The sequence below is a fragment of the Erpetoichthys calabaricus genome, chromosome 2 (assembly GCF_900747795.2).
Source record: "Erpetoichthys calabaricus chromosome 2, fErpCal1.3, whole genome shotgun sequence".
NCBI classification, from domain to species: Eukaryota; Metazoa; Chordata; class Cladistia; order Polypteriformes; family Polypteridae; genus Erpetoichthys; species Erpetoichthys calabaricus.
In genome coordinates this window covers 172,719,671-172,736,208 of record NC_041395.2, presented here as the reverse complement: position 1 = coordinate 172,736,208, position 16,538 = coordinate 172,719,671, and the positions used below count along the sequence as shown (strand labels likewise).

Sequence of the window (16,538 nt, the reverse complement as noted above, 5' to 3'; positions counted from 1 at the left end):
TTGCTTAATTTCAAGGACTTTGACACCATCTCTGCAATATATAAAATTATTTTACAGTCCCTCCCTTTCAAAGATCCAAGAGGACAATGGGAAAAAGATCTCAATCAATATATCAGAAAGGGAGTGGAAAGTAGCAATGCAGAGAATTCACTCGAGCTCCATATGCACAAAGCATGCAATTATTCAACTCAAAATTATATATTGAGCACATCTGTCTTGCCTGAAACTGTCCAAAATGTTTCCAGGGTAAGATCCAACCTGTGAACGCTGCAATCAAGTTTCAGCCTCACTGGGTCACATGTTTTGAACCTGCGCCAAATTAACATCATTTTGGACCAAAATTTTTAAGTGCTTTTCAGACAGCCTTGGTGTCACAATCCCTCCTAACCCATTAACAGGTGTGTTTGGTGTTCTTCCAGATGGGTTTAAATTGGAGAAAGACAAACAAACTGTGATTGCATTCACTACACTTTTGGCACGCAGACTTATTTTGCCAAACTGGAAGAATCCTAATTCTCCTCTTTTAAGTCAATGGGTAACCGATATTTTATACTATTTGAAATTGGAAAAAATCAAATATTCAGTTAGAGGATCTATACAGAATTTTTTTAAAACCTGGCAGGATATAATCAATAAAGTTTTAGAATAAGCTCTTAAAGCACCAAGGAAGTAATTATCTCCACATTTCTTTTTCTTCTCCATTCATCTCTACTGGCCTATTAAACTCATCAATTTAGGTATGTTTACAAGGCTTAAGTTTTACCCCGTTAACCATGCTCTCTTTCTCTCATATGTCGGGGTCCACCTGTTTTTCAATCCTATTTTTTGTAAAAATTGATCGATTTGTATGAATGATTACAATAAAATTAATAAAATTTAAAAAAAAAATTTGGTAGCGACAACAAATGAATTAAAGGGCCCATGACGACCAGCAAGCTGTGGAACAGCACAGCATTAGCCCCATTACGAAGAAGAAGAAGAGCAAAGGATTAATGGTTGTAGCCAGGATGTGGGTATATCTGTGCTTGGACCAGCTGTACTGTATCCATGCATTTATCAATAAAAGAATCAGATGTCCTCGCCTGTGACAACTCCAAAAGGGTCAGATTAAGAAAGGAAGACTTCCAGACAGAAAAAGAAAAAAAATCAGGAGATTTCCAACAAGAAGCAAGAGATATTTTAGCAACAATTGTCCCTAATGCAAATAGCCTCTGCTGGATAATAGATAAATGAAGTGAGCAAAAGACTACAAGTAGGAAAATGTGGAGATGCTATTAGACAGTATGGGTCTACATATGTCTGAGTATTTGGATGGATTATGGCTTATAATAAAGTCAGCACATCATAGACAGGACATATACTTGAACATGAATTATATAAAGTTTACACTAGCCAATAACTACTCTTTTTCTTTATACAGTAAAGTACTCTGCAACTACCTGGGATCCTGGAAAGAATGAAGAAAGATACACAAGGTTTTCCTAATATGGAAGGGCCAACCAGATGGACATTGCCAAATCTATAAATAGTAGAATGGTCTAGGGGGCTGGGCAGTCCTGAGGGTTTTGTTTCCTCTCTCTTATAGCTATTTGACCAATGTAGTAATTAGTAGAAGTTGACATTTTGTAAAGGACAGCCGGGTTCCATGCCCGGCAGGGACGCCTCTGCTGCATCTCTTCCGGGGGAGCTACCATGGACAGCTCAATACCTCCCCCGGGATGCTTGGTGGCAGCCTCCCTGGCAGACGATGATTCCCCAATTGGGCCCATGGCTCCATGGGAGATGGAGTCCTCCACAGCCTGGTTGGGGGCTCGGATGGCCGCCAGGGGGAGCTGCATGGACTTTCCAGCCTGGCTGGTCAATTCCTCAGCCCCACCCGGAAATGCAATTAGGCCCAGGTGACCAAGCACCTGGACTACGTCCGGGTGGGGTATAAAAAAGGCCAGCCACCACCACTCGAGAGAGCCAGAGTTGGGAGGAGGAGGACTAAGTCTAAGGAGGAGGAGTGGTGGTGGTGCTGAGGTGAAAAGAGAGAGATTGTGAGTGAATTTGGGACTGTGTTGAGCTGTGGGACACGGGGAAGGCGTGCCCCACGGCTGAAGAAATAATAAAGCGTGTGATTTAAGTACGTGCCTCTGCCTGAGTCTGTGCCGGGTCGGGCACTATAGAGCGCCTTTTACAGTTTATTTTTTTTCCATTCAATTTTTAAAGACCCTAGGTCAATTTTATTGATTGTAATTTTATATATTATTTTATATGGTGCTTTATTATTACTTTTTAATCATGATTTGCATTTTTAAAACTAGATTTATTCATTTTTAGAATCTGGAAATCACTTTTGGTTGCATTTTTCTGTAATAAACTGCTATTTAATAGTTATTACATTCTTATAATTATTATTAGGAAGACTTGGTTATATCTCTTAAATAACTACTGCAAAGAAACTTCTTTCAAGGGGTAGAGGGGTAACTATTGTCAAGGGAGGTGCAAAAATAAACTGTTATCTCAATTTGTGCCAAAATGTCATTAAGTCAACTTAAACTGCTCATCACTGCTTTGACTTTGACATAATACATTTCAAGACAGTTAAAAAATGTACAATTAGAAGTCATAATAATTCAGTCTTTAACAAAGGTAATTGTTTGACGACGAAGAAGTAAAATGAAGTGGAAAAAAAAATCTAAAAATCCAAATGTTGCCATGTAGGTGACAGGTTCCTAGGCATTAAAAGTTAGAGTTTTTTTATGACAACAGACAAAGTGGAGAGCTTAAAAGCATAGATTTCAAATGAATGGCTAAGAATTAAAAACAAACAGTACTCAATTTTAAAGGCTTAAAGCCTGGGAAGTCTTCTTCAAAAAAAGCAACTTTCAAATTACTTTTTTCAAAAAATAAATTCTATACAAAACGAAAATGGTTTTGCAAGGTTTCCTTGCTGAGAATTTTTTTACCAACAAAAACAGAACAACCTCTGCAAACATTTGGATGTTGTTTGAATTATTAATGATAAGTACATAATGATGTCATTATATTTCAATTCAATATTTTATTAAAGATGGGAATAGATTGTTGGCACTTTGGTTTTCAATTGGTTTCATGTCACGCTATACCTTTTCACAGCATTTATTTAGAACTAGCCATGTTACCAGTCAAAGACAGGTAATACATTTTAAAAATATTTGCTATCTCTTGCTCATGTACCTTCAGAACCTTTCCTCTGTATCCTCATGTGTCTGAAACCTCTCTTGACCGGCACTTCTCCTATCGAGTGCATTCCCGTAAAGCCTGCTTCTCAGACTCTGTCATTTCACAAAGCTTTGCTCATCATCCATCTGCTTCTATAATTCCTGTCTGGGAAGGCAACTCTCAGCTTGGCTCCTATGCCTTTCCTCCTCCTCCTCCTCGTGTGTCTCATACTCACCCTTCCTCTTTCAATCATGTCACCAAAGTCAAAGTGACCAATCAGACTGCTCTGAGAGACCTTAATGTTTTATTATATAGTAAGGCACATTATTCAAAAATATTTTGGGGTTACATTCTTAACAGAAATTGAAGAACAGATGCCGAAAGTTCAGATCAGAAAGAAATGCTGTGATACTACAAGGACACTTTGACTTTTTACAAATGCAGTAAATATATCTAAAAATGGATCCTATCTACAAGAATTAAGCAGAGACAACAAGAAACAGCCTAATATAGAAATTGAGACAGATTTTGGATATCAGTACAACAAACGGTTATGCAATAAAAATCTACTTCTATGAAGTGCAAATAGGAGGAACTCCAACCTGTTCATGTTTGCATGATCACATGACAAAAAGGTGATTAACCTTTACAATAATTTGGTGAAATAAACGGATGTCATTTAAAAGTATATTACACATAATTCTCACATAATGGAACTTTTAACACAATTGTCAAAACAAAATGTAAGAGCCATTTGCCATAGGACACCTATTGAATTTGTAATTATTTAGTACTGTGATGTGAATTTTGCACTTCCTTAATTTTAAAAATTATATTTAATAGATATAAAGATAAATTCTTCCTATTACTCCTAAATTAAATGCAACTACTGACATACTAATATTGTATAAGAAGATCAAGTTTTGTTTGTTGATTTATGTACTCTTTAAATATAACAAATGTGTGTTCCTTTAATTTGTTTTACAATAGGTTTTCATTCAACAATGTGCAGATGGGCTTTAGTTTTACTGTAGGAGCAAGATATGGAGCAACATTTTCCTGACTGAAAGATTTCTTGTCAGATACTTCCAGCTGTCATGTTTTTTCCATGTAGTTTTAGATTAACAAATTGGCATATTGTATGTTGGGTATTTTAACATTATTGCAATAATCTATCTAGAAAAAAGATTATTATGGTTTCAAAGGTCATGGTTTTCAGTCCTGCTTGAAGTGGAGCTTAAAAAACAAGTTTGCCACTATGTATAGGAACAGCTGTCTACTGTACCATCATCTTAGAAAGTATCTTAACTCAATACTAATTTTGGAGAATTCAAATGAATAGGAAATAACAAATGTTGGACTGAATGACCTGCTTTTATATTACATTCATGCAAAGGCCCTTATTAATCTTCTTCTTTCTGTTTGATTTAGCAAGACAGAAGTAGGCATAAAGAAAAAGGAGTAACCAAATCTGACATTATCCTCAATCTTGTTGCTCTACTTAAGAAGGCCACACATGAACTTCCAACTGAACATATAGCTTTCTTCAAACATTTCCTCAGAAGCCTAATTAAGTCATGTATCAATTAGTGTTGAGTTATTAATACAGACACCTCCTCACATAAAGTTATTTTATTTGATAATTTCATAAATGGTTTACCTTCAAGAATGGGATTTGCCTCCAGTATCTGTTGCTCAATCCAAGAATGCTGACCACTTGCAGCTGCCAAAAACTGAAGGATTAACTTCGTACTTTCTGTTTTTCCAGCTCCAGATTCTCCACTGATAACAAATGATCTTGTTTTACAAGAGTCATAAAACTACACCCATGGCAAACACCAAAGCTTATCTTTTTTTTAATACAGATGCAAAAATGTAAGAAATGCAAAAAAAGGAATGCAGCCAAAATAAATAAATCATAAAATTTGTCTCCTTATAGACATATTTTACCACTATGCAACAACGGAACATGCTTCATTATTAATTCATTATTAGTTTGAAATTTCTCATGCAATGAACATTTATTTCCTTTCTAGACAGGTAGCTAAGAAAAAAAAAAAAAAAAAACAAGTACCATTGTGGCATCAGGCCTAATTTCTTCATCACAAAGATTCATTGAAAAGTATCATTTTACCTGATGATACAGCACTGGTCTCTGCGATGACGCCGCATGTTAAAATAGCAGCTGTCTGCTATGGCGAACACATGAGGAGGCAGCTCTCCCAAACGCTTGTTGGTATACAAGCGGACTTGCTCTGCTGTGTACAAAGGCAGCAACTGGTAAGGATTTACTGCTACCAGGATTGAGCCTGTATATGTCTGGGTGAAAGAGAGAGAAAATTATAGCAGACACATAAATAACATGAAAAGTCACCGTTTATAGACAACTAAGCCATGTTGGGGGGAAAAAAAGACATTTGAAAATTTTATGAGGAAGTCATTTCTTTTATACTTCTTCAGTTCCCAAAGCTGCCCCTGCTCTCTCAATTATCAGTCTTTTTGTTTTGTGTTCAGTGCCCAATATAAAATTATTGTACATAAATTTAAAAACCTGTTCTTTTCAATGTTATTTTGAAAGTATTTAAAACTGATATAAAAGGGATATATTTCCTGGTTTACAGAATATTACAGACTTCCAAAAAAAATGTAATACCTGTTTTAATTATTTTATCAAAGGCACTCAATACAGGATTAATTCCTACCTTATATCTGATGCTGCAGAGGCAGCTCCAGGACCCTCAAATTAGTTTGATAATTGATGGATTATTTTTATTCTATGTTATTTTATTATAATTTCAATAATTAAATTATATTTCTTATGTGTGTAATGCACACCTCACAACTCTTCCCATAACTCTGTGTGGCTGCCCTGTCTCCCTACTGCTTGCATGGAATTTTGAACTCCACTCTGCCAGTGTTCATTAGATTTGGTCTAGCCCTTGTCACATGTATTTTATTTTGTTAGTTGAGTATATGCAAAATACACAATGCCCATTATTTTGTATCAGTAGGTTGATATAATATGCAATAACTGGGACAGTCCTGTCACCAATGGGACCAGGATGACGGCATTCAGCAGTCTAGAAGCTGTGTAGAGACTGTACTTACCATACTCTTTCAGAAACTGTAGAAAATCCATTGATCTCATACCCATTTTAAATGTTAGTTTTCAAAACTTTACTTAAACATCAACTAATTTTACTTAAAATAATTTACTAAAGAGAATCTATCCAAGATGTACTTGTCAGTTTGATTGGCAACTGTAAAGGCCATAATGGCCTGCCCAAGGCTGTTTCCTGCCTTACATTTAGTAATGCTAGGCAAGAATTTGGCCCTGTTACTCTGAACTGGATTAAGCAGGTTGGAAAATGTAATGTTATGGAGCATGCAAATATGATTTTACATGGACAATGCTGCACTTCTGTGCTGCAAAGTTAAGGAATAGCTTCAGCAACCATATGTGGGCATGCTATGCTAAATCACAAAATGTTTTTGTTTTTATATGTGCATACTATGATACAGAATTTGCTGGCTGGCCTACAAACATGTTCTTAGGTGTAAGATTATAATATTTTACTATCACATCAAAGTGGGGGAGTTTAATGTAATTATGCAGTACATGTTACATGCTTACTTTTCTCAATCAGCTTCTATTGTAGAAGTATACCAAAATTAAGAAATTAGTTTATTCCAGTGAGAATTATACTATTGAGTGGGGTCACCACTATAAAACAAAGAAGGATTTATTTAACCCAATGCAAGATTGTAGATTTGGACCTGGAAGGGAAGTGACTTGTATTAAGTACTTTTTTTACATATTTTAATGTATGTACATTTATAGATTTAAATCATAATGAGCAGAAAGGGGTTATGGCTTTTTGTTTCTACAAATAAAGTAATATATATATCTGTCTATCTAATGGATAAGAGCATTTCTAGCTACCTTTTTTAGGCTGCCAAAGCCGAGCTCTGCACTTGTTTTTCTGCACACCTCAGTAGTTAAGGGGTTGCGTTATCAGGCAAACATCATATAAGCTTTAGCTAGCTCACACTTAATACTTTAGTTAGTGCTGGTAGTTTGGTCAAAGCGTATTCCTGATGCTTACTACTAACTGATGTTTGCATCATATGTGATATTCTGCTTTACTAGGAGGACAGCATAGGTTGTGGATACTGACATTTTGTCACACTTCTTATTGTTTAGTGATGCTCAAGAAGCAAGAAATGGTAACGAGGATGGATGCATGGTATTTGAGGAATTTTTAGAGTAAAGAAAGGTCCTTCATGGCACTGAAATCAATGTTTGCCCAAAAAAGACTGAATATAGGACACAGTTTTACATCCATATAATTTATATAAATAAAATGTCATATTCAAACTTACATAAATAATGCTTTCTTTGTAACGAATCATGAGATTTCTCAGAATACCAGCTTCATTTAAATCCCCAAGTCGTATCATATCATCCACTCCACCGACTGAGGTTGGATGCATTGGCCGTATTGAGTCCTGTTTTTTTCCTGCTGATCCAGTGTTCCTATAGACCAAAGGAGCCAAAGGAAAGCAACTCATGAGAAAGACACCACCAGCAAACACAGCACTGTCAAAATCTCTTTTTAAAATACTCGCTTCCATTTTTAATTAGTTTTTGTTAGTCTATAGGTATGTTACATATTGCACAAAAATATTTTCCAGGTTGCTCAAATGTCATGATAAAATAGGTCAATATTTTGTCATAAAATGGTCAAAACAGAGATGTTACTGTTCACTTTAGTGTATCTTTGGAGTAATACATTGTAATGCCTATTGGGAAAAGAATATTATTGATTTCTAATTTCTTCTCAGTGTCATCACCAACATTAGTCTAGGCTGGCTTTCCCTTTAATGCTCTGTTACATGAGTTTAGGATAGTTTATGAAGAACCAGAAGCATTAGTGCAAGAAGTCAGTACCTTAGGGATTTTACTTTGGGAATGAGTGGTGGTTATACTGTTGTGGGGCAGTAGTTAGGCATTTCCTATGAAAGCTGTACTTTTCACATTTGTTTCATTTTTTTCTGTTACTTAAAAACATGTGGTGCACCAAGTCATACTGTCACATCATAAGACTTGGATCCCAAATTCTCTTCTAGATTAGTGTAGATTCTCTTTGGAGTTTTCTTGGATTTTCTCTTGAGATCCATCAGCTTGATGAGCCACCGTAAACTACCTGGTTGTTTATGTGTGTGTGTGTGAGTGTGGTCCATATTTGTTCATTCTAGGAACAGTATCCAGTTCCCAGGAACACAAAACTAGGAAACCAGCATTATGAAATTGCCCACCTGTGCAAGAGTGTAACAAATAATCAACTTGGATGTCATTCAAGGTGGGTTTCTGGCTCGTGGCCACTGTAAGCTTTGTCAGCTTCAAACCACGTAGGTTTAAGTCAACAACAACATTTATTTATATAGCACATTTTCATAAAAACAATGTAGCTCAAAGTGCTTTACATGATGAAGAAAGAGAAAAAAGACAAAATAAATAAGAATTAAAATTAAGGAACTCTAATTAACATAATTAATAATTAAAAGCTATAGAGGTTAGATTTCATTGTTTGCAATATCAGTGACTGAAAATTAGATTACAAAATGGACAAGATTAAGTACAAAACTTACCTTCCCTTCATCATCCAGCAAAAGAATCTGCCCTGTGTCAGAAAGCTTGACTTCTGCTCCTATCACCATTCCTCCAGAATCTGACTCCAACCACACATAATCCCCCTGTTGATGAACAAAAGCAGGAATATGAATTTCAATCATCTTAACTTATTGTGTCATCAATAAGGAGCCCCATCATTGTCTTTTTTCAAACAAACTCCCAAAGAAGCAGCTTTGATTTGGGTATCACTCCATAATGTTTTGAATATTTGGATCAGAAAAAGGTTTTGAAGAAGAAACAAGTGGACAAATGCTGAGGAAACCTGTCTACTTCAGAAAAATTGGCCTTAAGAGCTTCTAGTGAAACAAGACCAATTTTTAAAAATCAATTTAAAAAAAATGTAATAATTTGTATTGAGAAGAATTTATATTGATAACTTTTGTATCCGAGGGCCTCTTGATATACAATATTTTTGGTTTTGCTGTCAGAGGCAAGAATGTAGCTGTGATCTCTTTGGCAAAAATACAAAAACGCTCCAAAGTGAAATGTTGCCACTGTAATGGATCGTGTTCAGCTCTGATGGGAGAGCGTCCGCCATGTGGGGAGAAAAGCACATGGCCGTGATATCTCTGCCAATCAGCAAGTACCCTCTGAAACACACGTACAGTAGCTGTGATCTCACTCTCAAAAACATCATACGTTACTCTTTAACAATCTCTAGATGATAATATTTGCTGAACAAACAAGTATCGTTAGCTAAGCGGTGGAAAGACACGCTCCAACATATGGCGAGAGGTAGAGCAACTCAAACAGAGGCTGGCACATGAGTGATAATGGCCCCGTCCAGCTCCCTACTCCTGAGGTCCCACCTCCCTCTCTGCTCAGCCCGCAGATCCTTTCTCTCAGATTTGTACAAATAAATTGGTGCCACAACTGAACTATAATACTTAACTCGATGAGAGAAGTCGCAAAATCAACCAGAATGTTCAAGCAAATAATAGAAAAAACACTGATCTAAATCTGTTAAGTAGTTCCCTCGTGAAAAGCAGACAGACAGACGTTGGATTTTATGTAGATAGAGAAGAGCGATTACTATCTTTGCTACCCTCTTAGAACAGTGTGATCATTTAATATAAGAGAGGCAGATATGTGGCTGATTTACAGCTGATCACCTTTCTAAGACTCGGGGATTGCTCTGGGTGCCTATGATCCTAAAAACTTCATAGAAAAAAAATCAAGCTGAAAGAAATGAGTCAAGTGCATCTTCTTCTCAAGGGTCACACAATCAACACTGATGCATCTCCATTCTTCATTTGAAAAGTCACCATATTCCTAAATTAACCCTATCCCAGCAGGACATTGGTTATGAAATTCTCTGTGAAGAACTGCATTTGCATTGTTTTTAGCAGTTTCTTTTACATTGAAAGGTGCCAATATATCAGTGTAGCACAGGAGAGTAACTGGTGTGGGAAACACAAAATCAAGATTGAACTAACAGCTCAGCTATGACTCCCACAGCATGTTAATGTTAATAAAAAATAAAAAAAGACAAAACAATATTCCCCTTCCTTGGAAGAAACTGTATTAAAAATAATAAGTAAATATACAGAGTATACCACCAAGGCACAACAACATTACCCCATATATACTGTATAGGCTCATAATGGAAGCAGACATCATTTTATGTTTAATATGGAGTATTTTGGATGGCAAAGTGTTAGTGCTGAAGCACCACATTTCAAACCTCTGCCGGAGAACTGTCTGTGTGGAGTTTGAATGTAGCTTTTTGATTGATTAATCACATTACTCTCACAACCCAAAGAAACACATTGATGTTTGTGGGGTTTTAAACTGTCCCTGTGTGAATGAGTATGGGGGTGCATGTGTGAGAGTGTCCTGAAGTTAACTAGGGTCCCATCTGGGGTTAGTTTGACGGTTGTGCCCAAAGCTGCAGGGACAGCCACTACTTAAAACTTGTGACTGAGAATTGAAATAGGGAGGTTGGAAAATGAATAGCTGGGCAAATAACTACCACATCAAACTTTTTGATTCTAGTCTTTTCTAAGGATACTAGGGGGCTCCGCCCCCTGCTCGCTTTGCTCGCCAACCCCTGGTGTTGGGAAATGACAAAGAGCGTGATTTATGAATGAGATAGTTTTTAAGGCTAAGATTGTGTCGTGGTAATCCGGCTGGGTTAAGAGTGTTTAAATATTCTAAGGGGAAATGAAGATGGTCATTGTCGTCATCAGAGTCAACTTTGTCAGAGTTTAGAAAGAGTTGTGTCTCTCCAGGAAGTAATGTAATGACTTGGTTATTTATGTGATCCACATTAATATTTTTTGGACATAATATAGTGTGTTGTGTTAAAAGGGGTATTTGGTCTAATGAGATTGCTGTTCCAAATATCTCTGTAACTAAGTCGTCGCAGATAAAGGCTTGAGGAATTGTAATAATATCTGGGTGAAGTCCATCTGTATTGGTGAGTGTACCATCTCCCATTTGTAATAAACAATTGTTATAATCTGGATCTGGACATCGCATGTTTTGTACTAACTGTATCTTTTGAAAGCGATGCCAATTGTCTGCGTATTTTAAGGTGGACTGAACAATAGCTGAGCGCATGGCATGTGGAACAATAGCTAAGCACTGTCTAAAATCTCCTCCTAATAAAAGTACCTTTCCTCCAAAGGGAATATTATTATTCATCAACGTTTGTAGAAGTTTATCAATGGTGTTGAGTAAGTGACTGGATGCCATTGTACATTCATCAATAATTAACAGTTTTGCAAGACGGATGTCACATGCATTGCTACTGTTCATGTTTACGACGTGCATTGTTTGTATTGAGCCTTGCCCATTTTTGTATGTCGGTCAGTTGAGCTTTCTGTTTTTGGAGCCTTGCCTGCTTGTTTTCCGGCATTTCAGATGCGCGTTGTAGACGTCTGCGTTTATTTATTTTGTCCCTTCGCTGCCGTTTCTGTATGTCTGAGACGGGAGGTGTTTCGTTTTGAAACCGTGCCTGTTTCGATGCAGCACTTTGAGACGCGCGGTGCATGCGTCTACGTTCATTGTGTCTGTTTATCTGGGTTCGTTTCTGTAACTGTGTTAGTTGAGCTTTGCGTTTTTGGAGCCAAGACATTTTTTCTTCCGGAGTTTCAGAAGCGCGTTGTAGGCGCCGACGTGTATTGTTTTTTTTCATGCGGGTTCGTGTGTTTGGTCCCGTTACCCGAGGCGTATCGTTTTGTACCCGTGATCGTGAATTCATGACTTGTTTGTTCTTCAGAGTTAGAAATATGGATATGTAATAAGGAGGATCGCACTCACTGTTAATATGGAGCCTTTTCTGCGGTTGAACAGTTAATAGTGCCTCATTGTAATGAGATCCACCTATGCTGCATAGTGTGAATGTGTTGAGATGACGTATGTTTAATACGGACGGTTCGTTCAGAAATGGGGCTTTGTGTGTCATTTCTTATTTATGTTAGTGTGGTCGTGGGTCTGAATCGTCCTTTTTGTGTACGTTTCGTGTGCTATGTCCGTAGTCTGTCCCGTTTCGTGTCCAATGGGCTTTGTATGGTGCTCGCGTCTTCTTTTTTTTTGTGTGCTAGGGGCTTGTTGCCTGAGTTTTTATTTCTGTTAGTGGAGGGGGTGTTTGTGTGTCGTGGGTCTGAATCGTCTTTTTTGTGTGCGAACCATTTCGTGTGCTATGTGGCGCTTGCGTGTGACTCCTTTGTTTTTGGTGTTCTAGGGGCGCGTCGCCTCATTTCCTATTTCAATTACTGGAGGGGGGCTTTGTGTGTCGTGGGTCTCAATCCTCTTCTTTGTGTGTGTCCCGTTTCGTGTGCAATGGGCTTCGTGCGGCGCTGTGTGCGGCACCGGCGTCTGACTCCTTTTTTCTGTGTACTATGGACGCGGCGCCTCATTTCTTATTTTACGTTGCATTCCATCCGGTTTCTGTTGCTTGGAGGGGGGGGGATTTGTGGGGCGCCTGCGCAGTACGTCTTTTGCGTCCACGGCCCATGTCCGGATGTCCCTGCGTCCATCCGGTTTACCATTTTCGTTTAGTAACATTAATTAACATTGTGTGCAAAGACAAATTTTTTGAGCACTGGCAGTGTTTGATGGTTTAATGCCTTAAATTGAAGCCTTTTCTTAACAAACACTCTCATACACACATTTGTTTTCTTTGTATTTGTATTTAAGTTTTGCCTTGCATGTAATTACATATAGCTGGCTGAGCAGATATGATATCTGAAATAACGTTAGGTAGGTAGCTAATCCCTGAATAGCATACAGTCATGGATGTCAGTGTGAATCAACAACTAATATAAATGAAAACTAATTGCATGTATATTGTAGGCTGGAAAGTTTATGCAAAATGATTGTCATGCTGAAGACACAGCCATTAATGATGTGGGGCCAAATGAGTAAATACCAAATCAGACACTGAATGCTATTATGAAATTCATAATGCAGACTCTGTCTAGATGGCAAGCCTAATTTAACCTATCTGAAATAGATTAAGTAACTTATCTGTAAAACTTGGAACTCGAAATATATAAGAATTGCAGGAAATCGCATGGCACAGGTACATGCATGTGGAGGCTCTTTGTCTTTGTGTTTCAGTCAGGTTTTAAAAAATTTCATAGTACTGAATCGGCTCTGCTGAAGGTAACAAGTGATATTCTATTAACTTTGGACTCTGGCTCATCTGCAATCTTGGTCTTACTGGATCTCAGTGCGGCATTTGACACAGTGGACCATGGAGTTCTGTTAAAATGGCTTGAGGATGAAGTAGGCATTCAAAGCTGTGCATTGAAATGGTTTGTGTCCTACCTAAAAGGCAGATATATGTCTGTTAACATAGATGAGAATTTCTCTCAGCCAGCTCCTCTCACACAAGGTGTCCCTCAAGGTTCTATCCTGGCTCCCCTTTTATTTTCCCTTTATATGCTCCCCTTGAGGGCCATCTTTTACAAACATAATGTCACGTATCATTGTTATGCTGATGATACACAGCTGTACCTCAAAGTTAGTTCTGACATCACTTCATCTGTAAAAAAAAAAAAGCTGTTGAAATGCTTTGAGAATATTAAATATTGGGATGGCACAAAATTTCTTGCAATTAAACGAAAATAAAACAGAAGTCATTATTTTTGGTCCTACCACACCTGCAGTTGAAATCAGCATGCAGTTAGAACCTTTGGCATCAATGATTCATAATGATGTCAGAAACCTAGGTATTATCTTTGAGTCATCACTAAGTTTTGAAAAACAAATCTCCATAGTAGTAATGTACAGTTTTTACCAACTGAGGCAAATGTCTATGCTAAAATCCTTTCTATCACAGAAGGACTTAGAAACAGTCATTCATGCCTTTATTACATCTCGCCTAGATTATTGTAATTCGTTATATGCGAGTCTGCCAAAATCTGCTTTGTCGCACCTTCAGCTGGTTCAGAACGTTGCAGCTAGATTTTTGATTGGGTCGAGAAAAAGGGATCACATCTCCCCCATTTTAGCCTTTCTCTACTGGCTACCGGTGAGGTGTCGCATTGATTTTAAAATCTTGTTGTTTGTTTTTAAAGCCTTGCATGGTCTCACTCCAAAATATACGTATCTGTGACCTCCTTCACCCCTATGTGCCACCAAGAGCACTGAGGTCATCTGGACGACTGCTCCTTGTAGTGCCAAGATCTCGGCTGAAGTCAAGGGGAGACCGAGCTTTCTCAGTTGTTGCTCCTAGGCTTTGGAATGACTTGCCTCTTCACATCAGGGCTTCATCCTCTATGGAGGTTTTTAAAAGTCGGCTTAAGTCCTACTTGTTTTCTTCCACCTTTCACTGTATATAATGGGATTGTGGTGGATGTTATAATTGGTTATTTTATTAATCTGCTTTTGCATGATTGTTTGTATTGTGTTTATTTTAATGCTTTTTTGTAAAGCATTTTGGCGCAACCTTTGTTGTTTTAAATGTGCTTTTATAAATAAATAATCTAATCTTCCTGTATTAATGCTTTTTGTAAAGCATTTTGGCGCAACCTTTGTTGTTTTAAATGTGCTTTTATAAATAAATAATCTAATCTTCCTGTATTATTGTTGTTGTGTTTGAAAATGTTGCATGGTGTGTGAAAATGCTTGTTTATTTCTCTCTTTACTCCGATATGAATGATAATAGCTCTATTTAGAAATGTTTTGAGTTACCAGACATTTGCTGCTTCTCCATTACTGCTGTTGATGCGAACTACCCTTGTGATGGCGAAGACAAAACTCACAGTTCCCGCCTATCTCATGGACAGCCACGGCCACTTTGTGAACTCCGCGATCACGCTTAAGCCAGATATAGAGTTTATTGTGCTGAAGTGCAAAATATCAAAAAAGTAACAATTTATTTGGACAGATAGCATTGTCAGGTGACTGGTTGTCCCGCCCCTCTGGGAATGTCCAGACACTGAAAATGGGTTTGGACAGGTTATTAGTTAATATATATCCACGTCTGGGAATTGTTCCTGTCTTGCGCCTTAAGAAGGCTAGGATATGCTTGAACTTCCCGCAACCCTGATCTGGAAAAGCGGATTTAGAAAATTGATGAATGGATGGAGGCGGCACGGTGGCGCAGTGGGTAGCGCTGCTGCCTCGCAGTTGGGAGACCTGGGTTCGATTCCCGGGTCCTCCCTGCGTGGAGTTTGCATGTTCTCCCCATGTCTGCGTGGGTTTCCTCCGGGCGCTCCGGTTTCCTCCCACATTCCAAAGACATGCAGGTTAGGTGGATTGGCGATTCTAAATTGGCCCTAGTGTGTGGATGTGTTTGTGTGTGTCCTGCGGTGGGTTGGCACCCTGCCTGGGATTGGTTCCCTGCCTTGTGCCCTGTGTTGGCTGGGATTGGCTCCAGCAGACCCCCGTGACCCTGTTTGGATTCAGCGGGTTGGGAAATGGATGGATGGATGGATGAATGGATGGATCAATGTTTCTTATGTTATTTTGTTCACAATGAAAAATGCCTACACAGCTGCAAATAAAGTCAGGGTTAATTTAAATATTATCAACGTTTCATACAAGGATTCCCATTTTGCCAGAACAGCGTTGGTAGATGAATCCGGATTTCCGCAGGGATTAAAATGGAAAATAACGCCCTTTTATGAGGAATACTGAAATTACAGGCTTCCTCCCTTACCTGTCTCAAAACGACCATGGTGTAGAATGGCTCCTTTGAGGTACCTGCAAGACAGAAAACTGTTAGTAAAGGTATTAGCAGATTTTCAACATGCAGCAAGGTGCCCCAGGAACGTGTGCATTTCTGGAGATCATAGCAAGCCAGTTTCATATTTAATTGATTTTTTCCTTATTTTTATTCTACATAGTGCATTTTGACTAGTCCAAAATAGAGCTGGAGATATTTGTCATTATACTTAACTTTCTCAAAATTAGAAATCTGAATCCCGCATGTTTGGGCCCAGGTTATGCGCTACTCCATCAAAGGTCAGCTTGTGCACACCCACTGCCAGTTTAGAATAGCCAGTTAAACTAACCCGCCATATACACTCTTAAAAACAATGATTCCTTAACCGCACTTTACTGCATTTTTGTGTTTTCTTGCAGAACAAACCTGGACAGAGAATCATTTCATTCTGGTAAATGCTCTTTGCAATTGAAATTGCCTATTCGGGCTTTGTAATGGTTAATAATGCTGTAAGTGGACAAAACAGAAATCTTTAAA

The 16,538-nt window shown here is 38.1% G+C and overlaps 1 protein-coding gene across 1 annotated transcript in view; it reads right to left on the bottom strand.

Moving 5' to 3' along the window:
* Positions 1–16,141, bottom strand: part of LOC114646555 (unconventional myosin-VIIa) — a 145,872-nt gene extending 129,731 nt beyond the window's left edge. The window contains 6 exon segments of the mRNA XM_051923586.1: positions 4,847–4,968; positions 5,321–5,505; positions 7,570–7,689; positions 7,691–7,723; positions 8,839–8,943; positions 15,996–16,141. Of these exon segments, the coding sequence (XP_051779546.1) occupies positions 4,847–4,968; positions 5,321–5,505; positions 7,570–7,689; positions 7,691–7,723; positions 8,839–8,943; positions 15,996–16,013 (583 nt within the window). The 5' untranslated portion in view covers positions 16,014–16,141.
* Between the last annotated feature and the right edge of the window lie 397 nt (positions 16,142–16,538).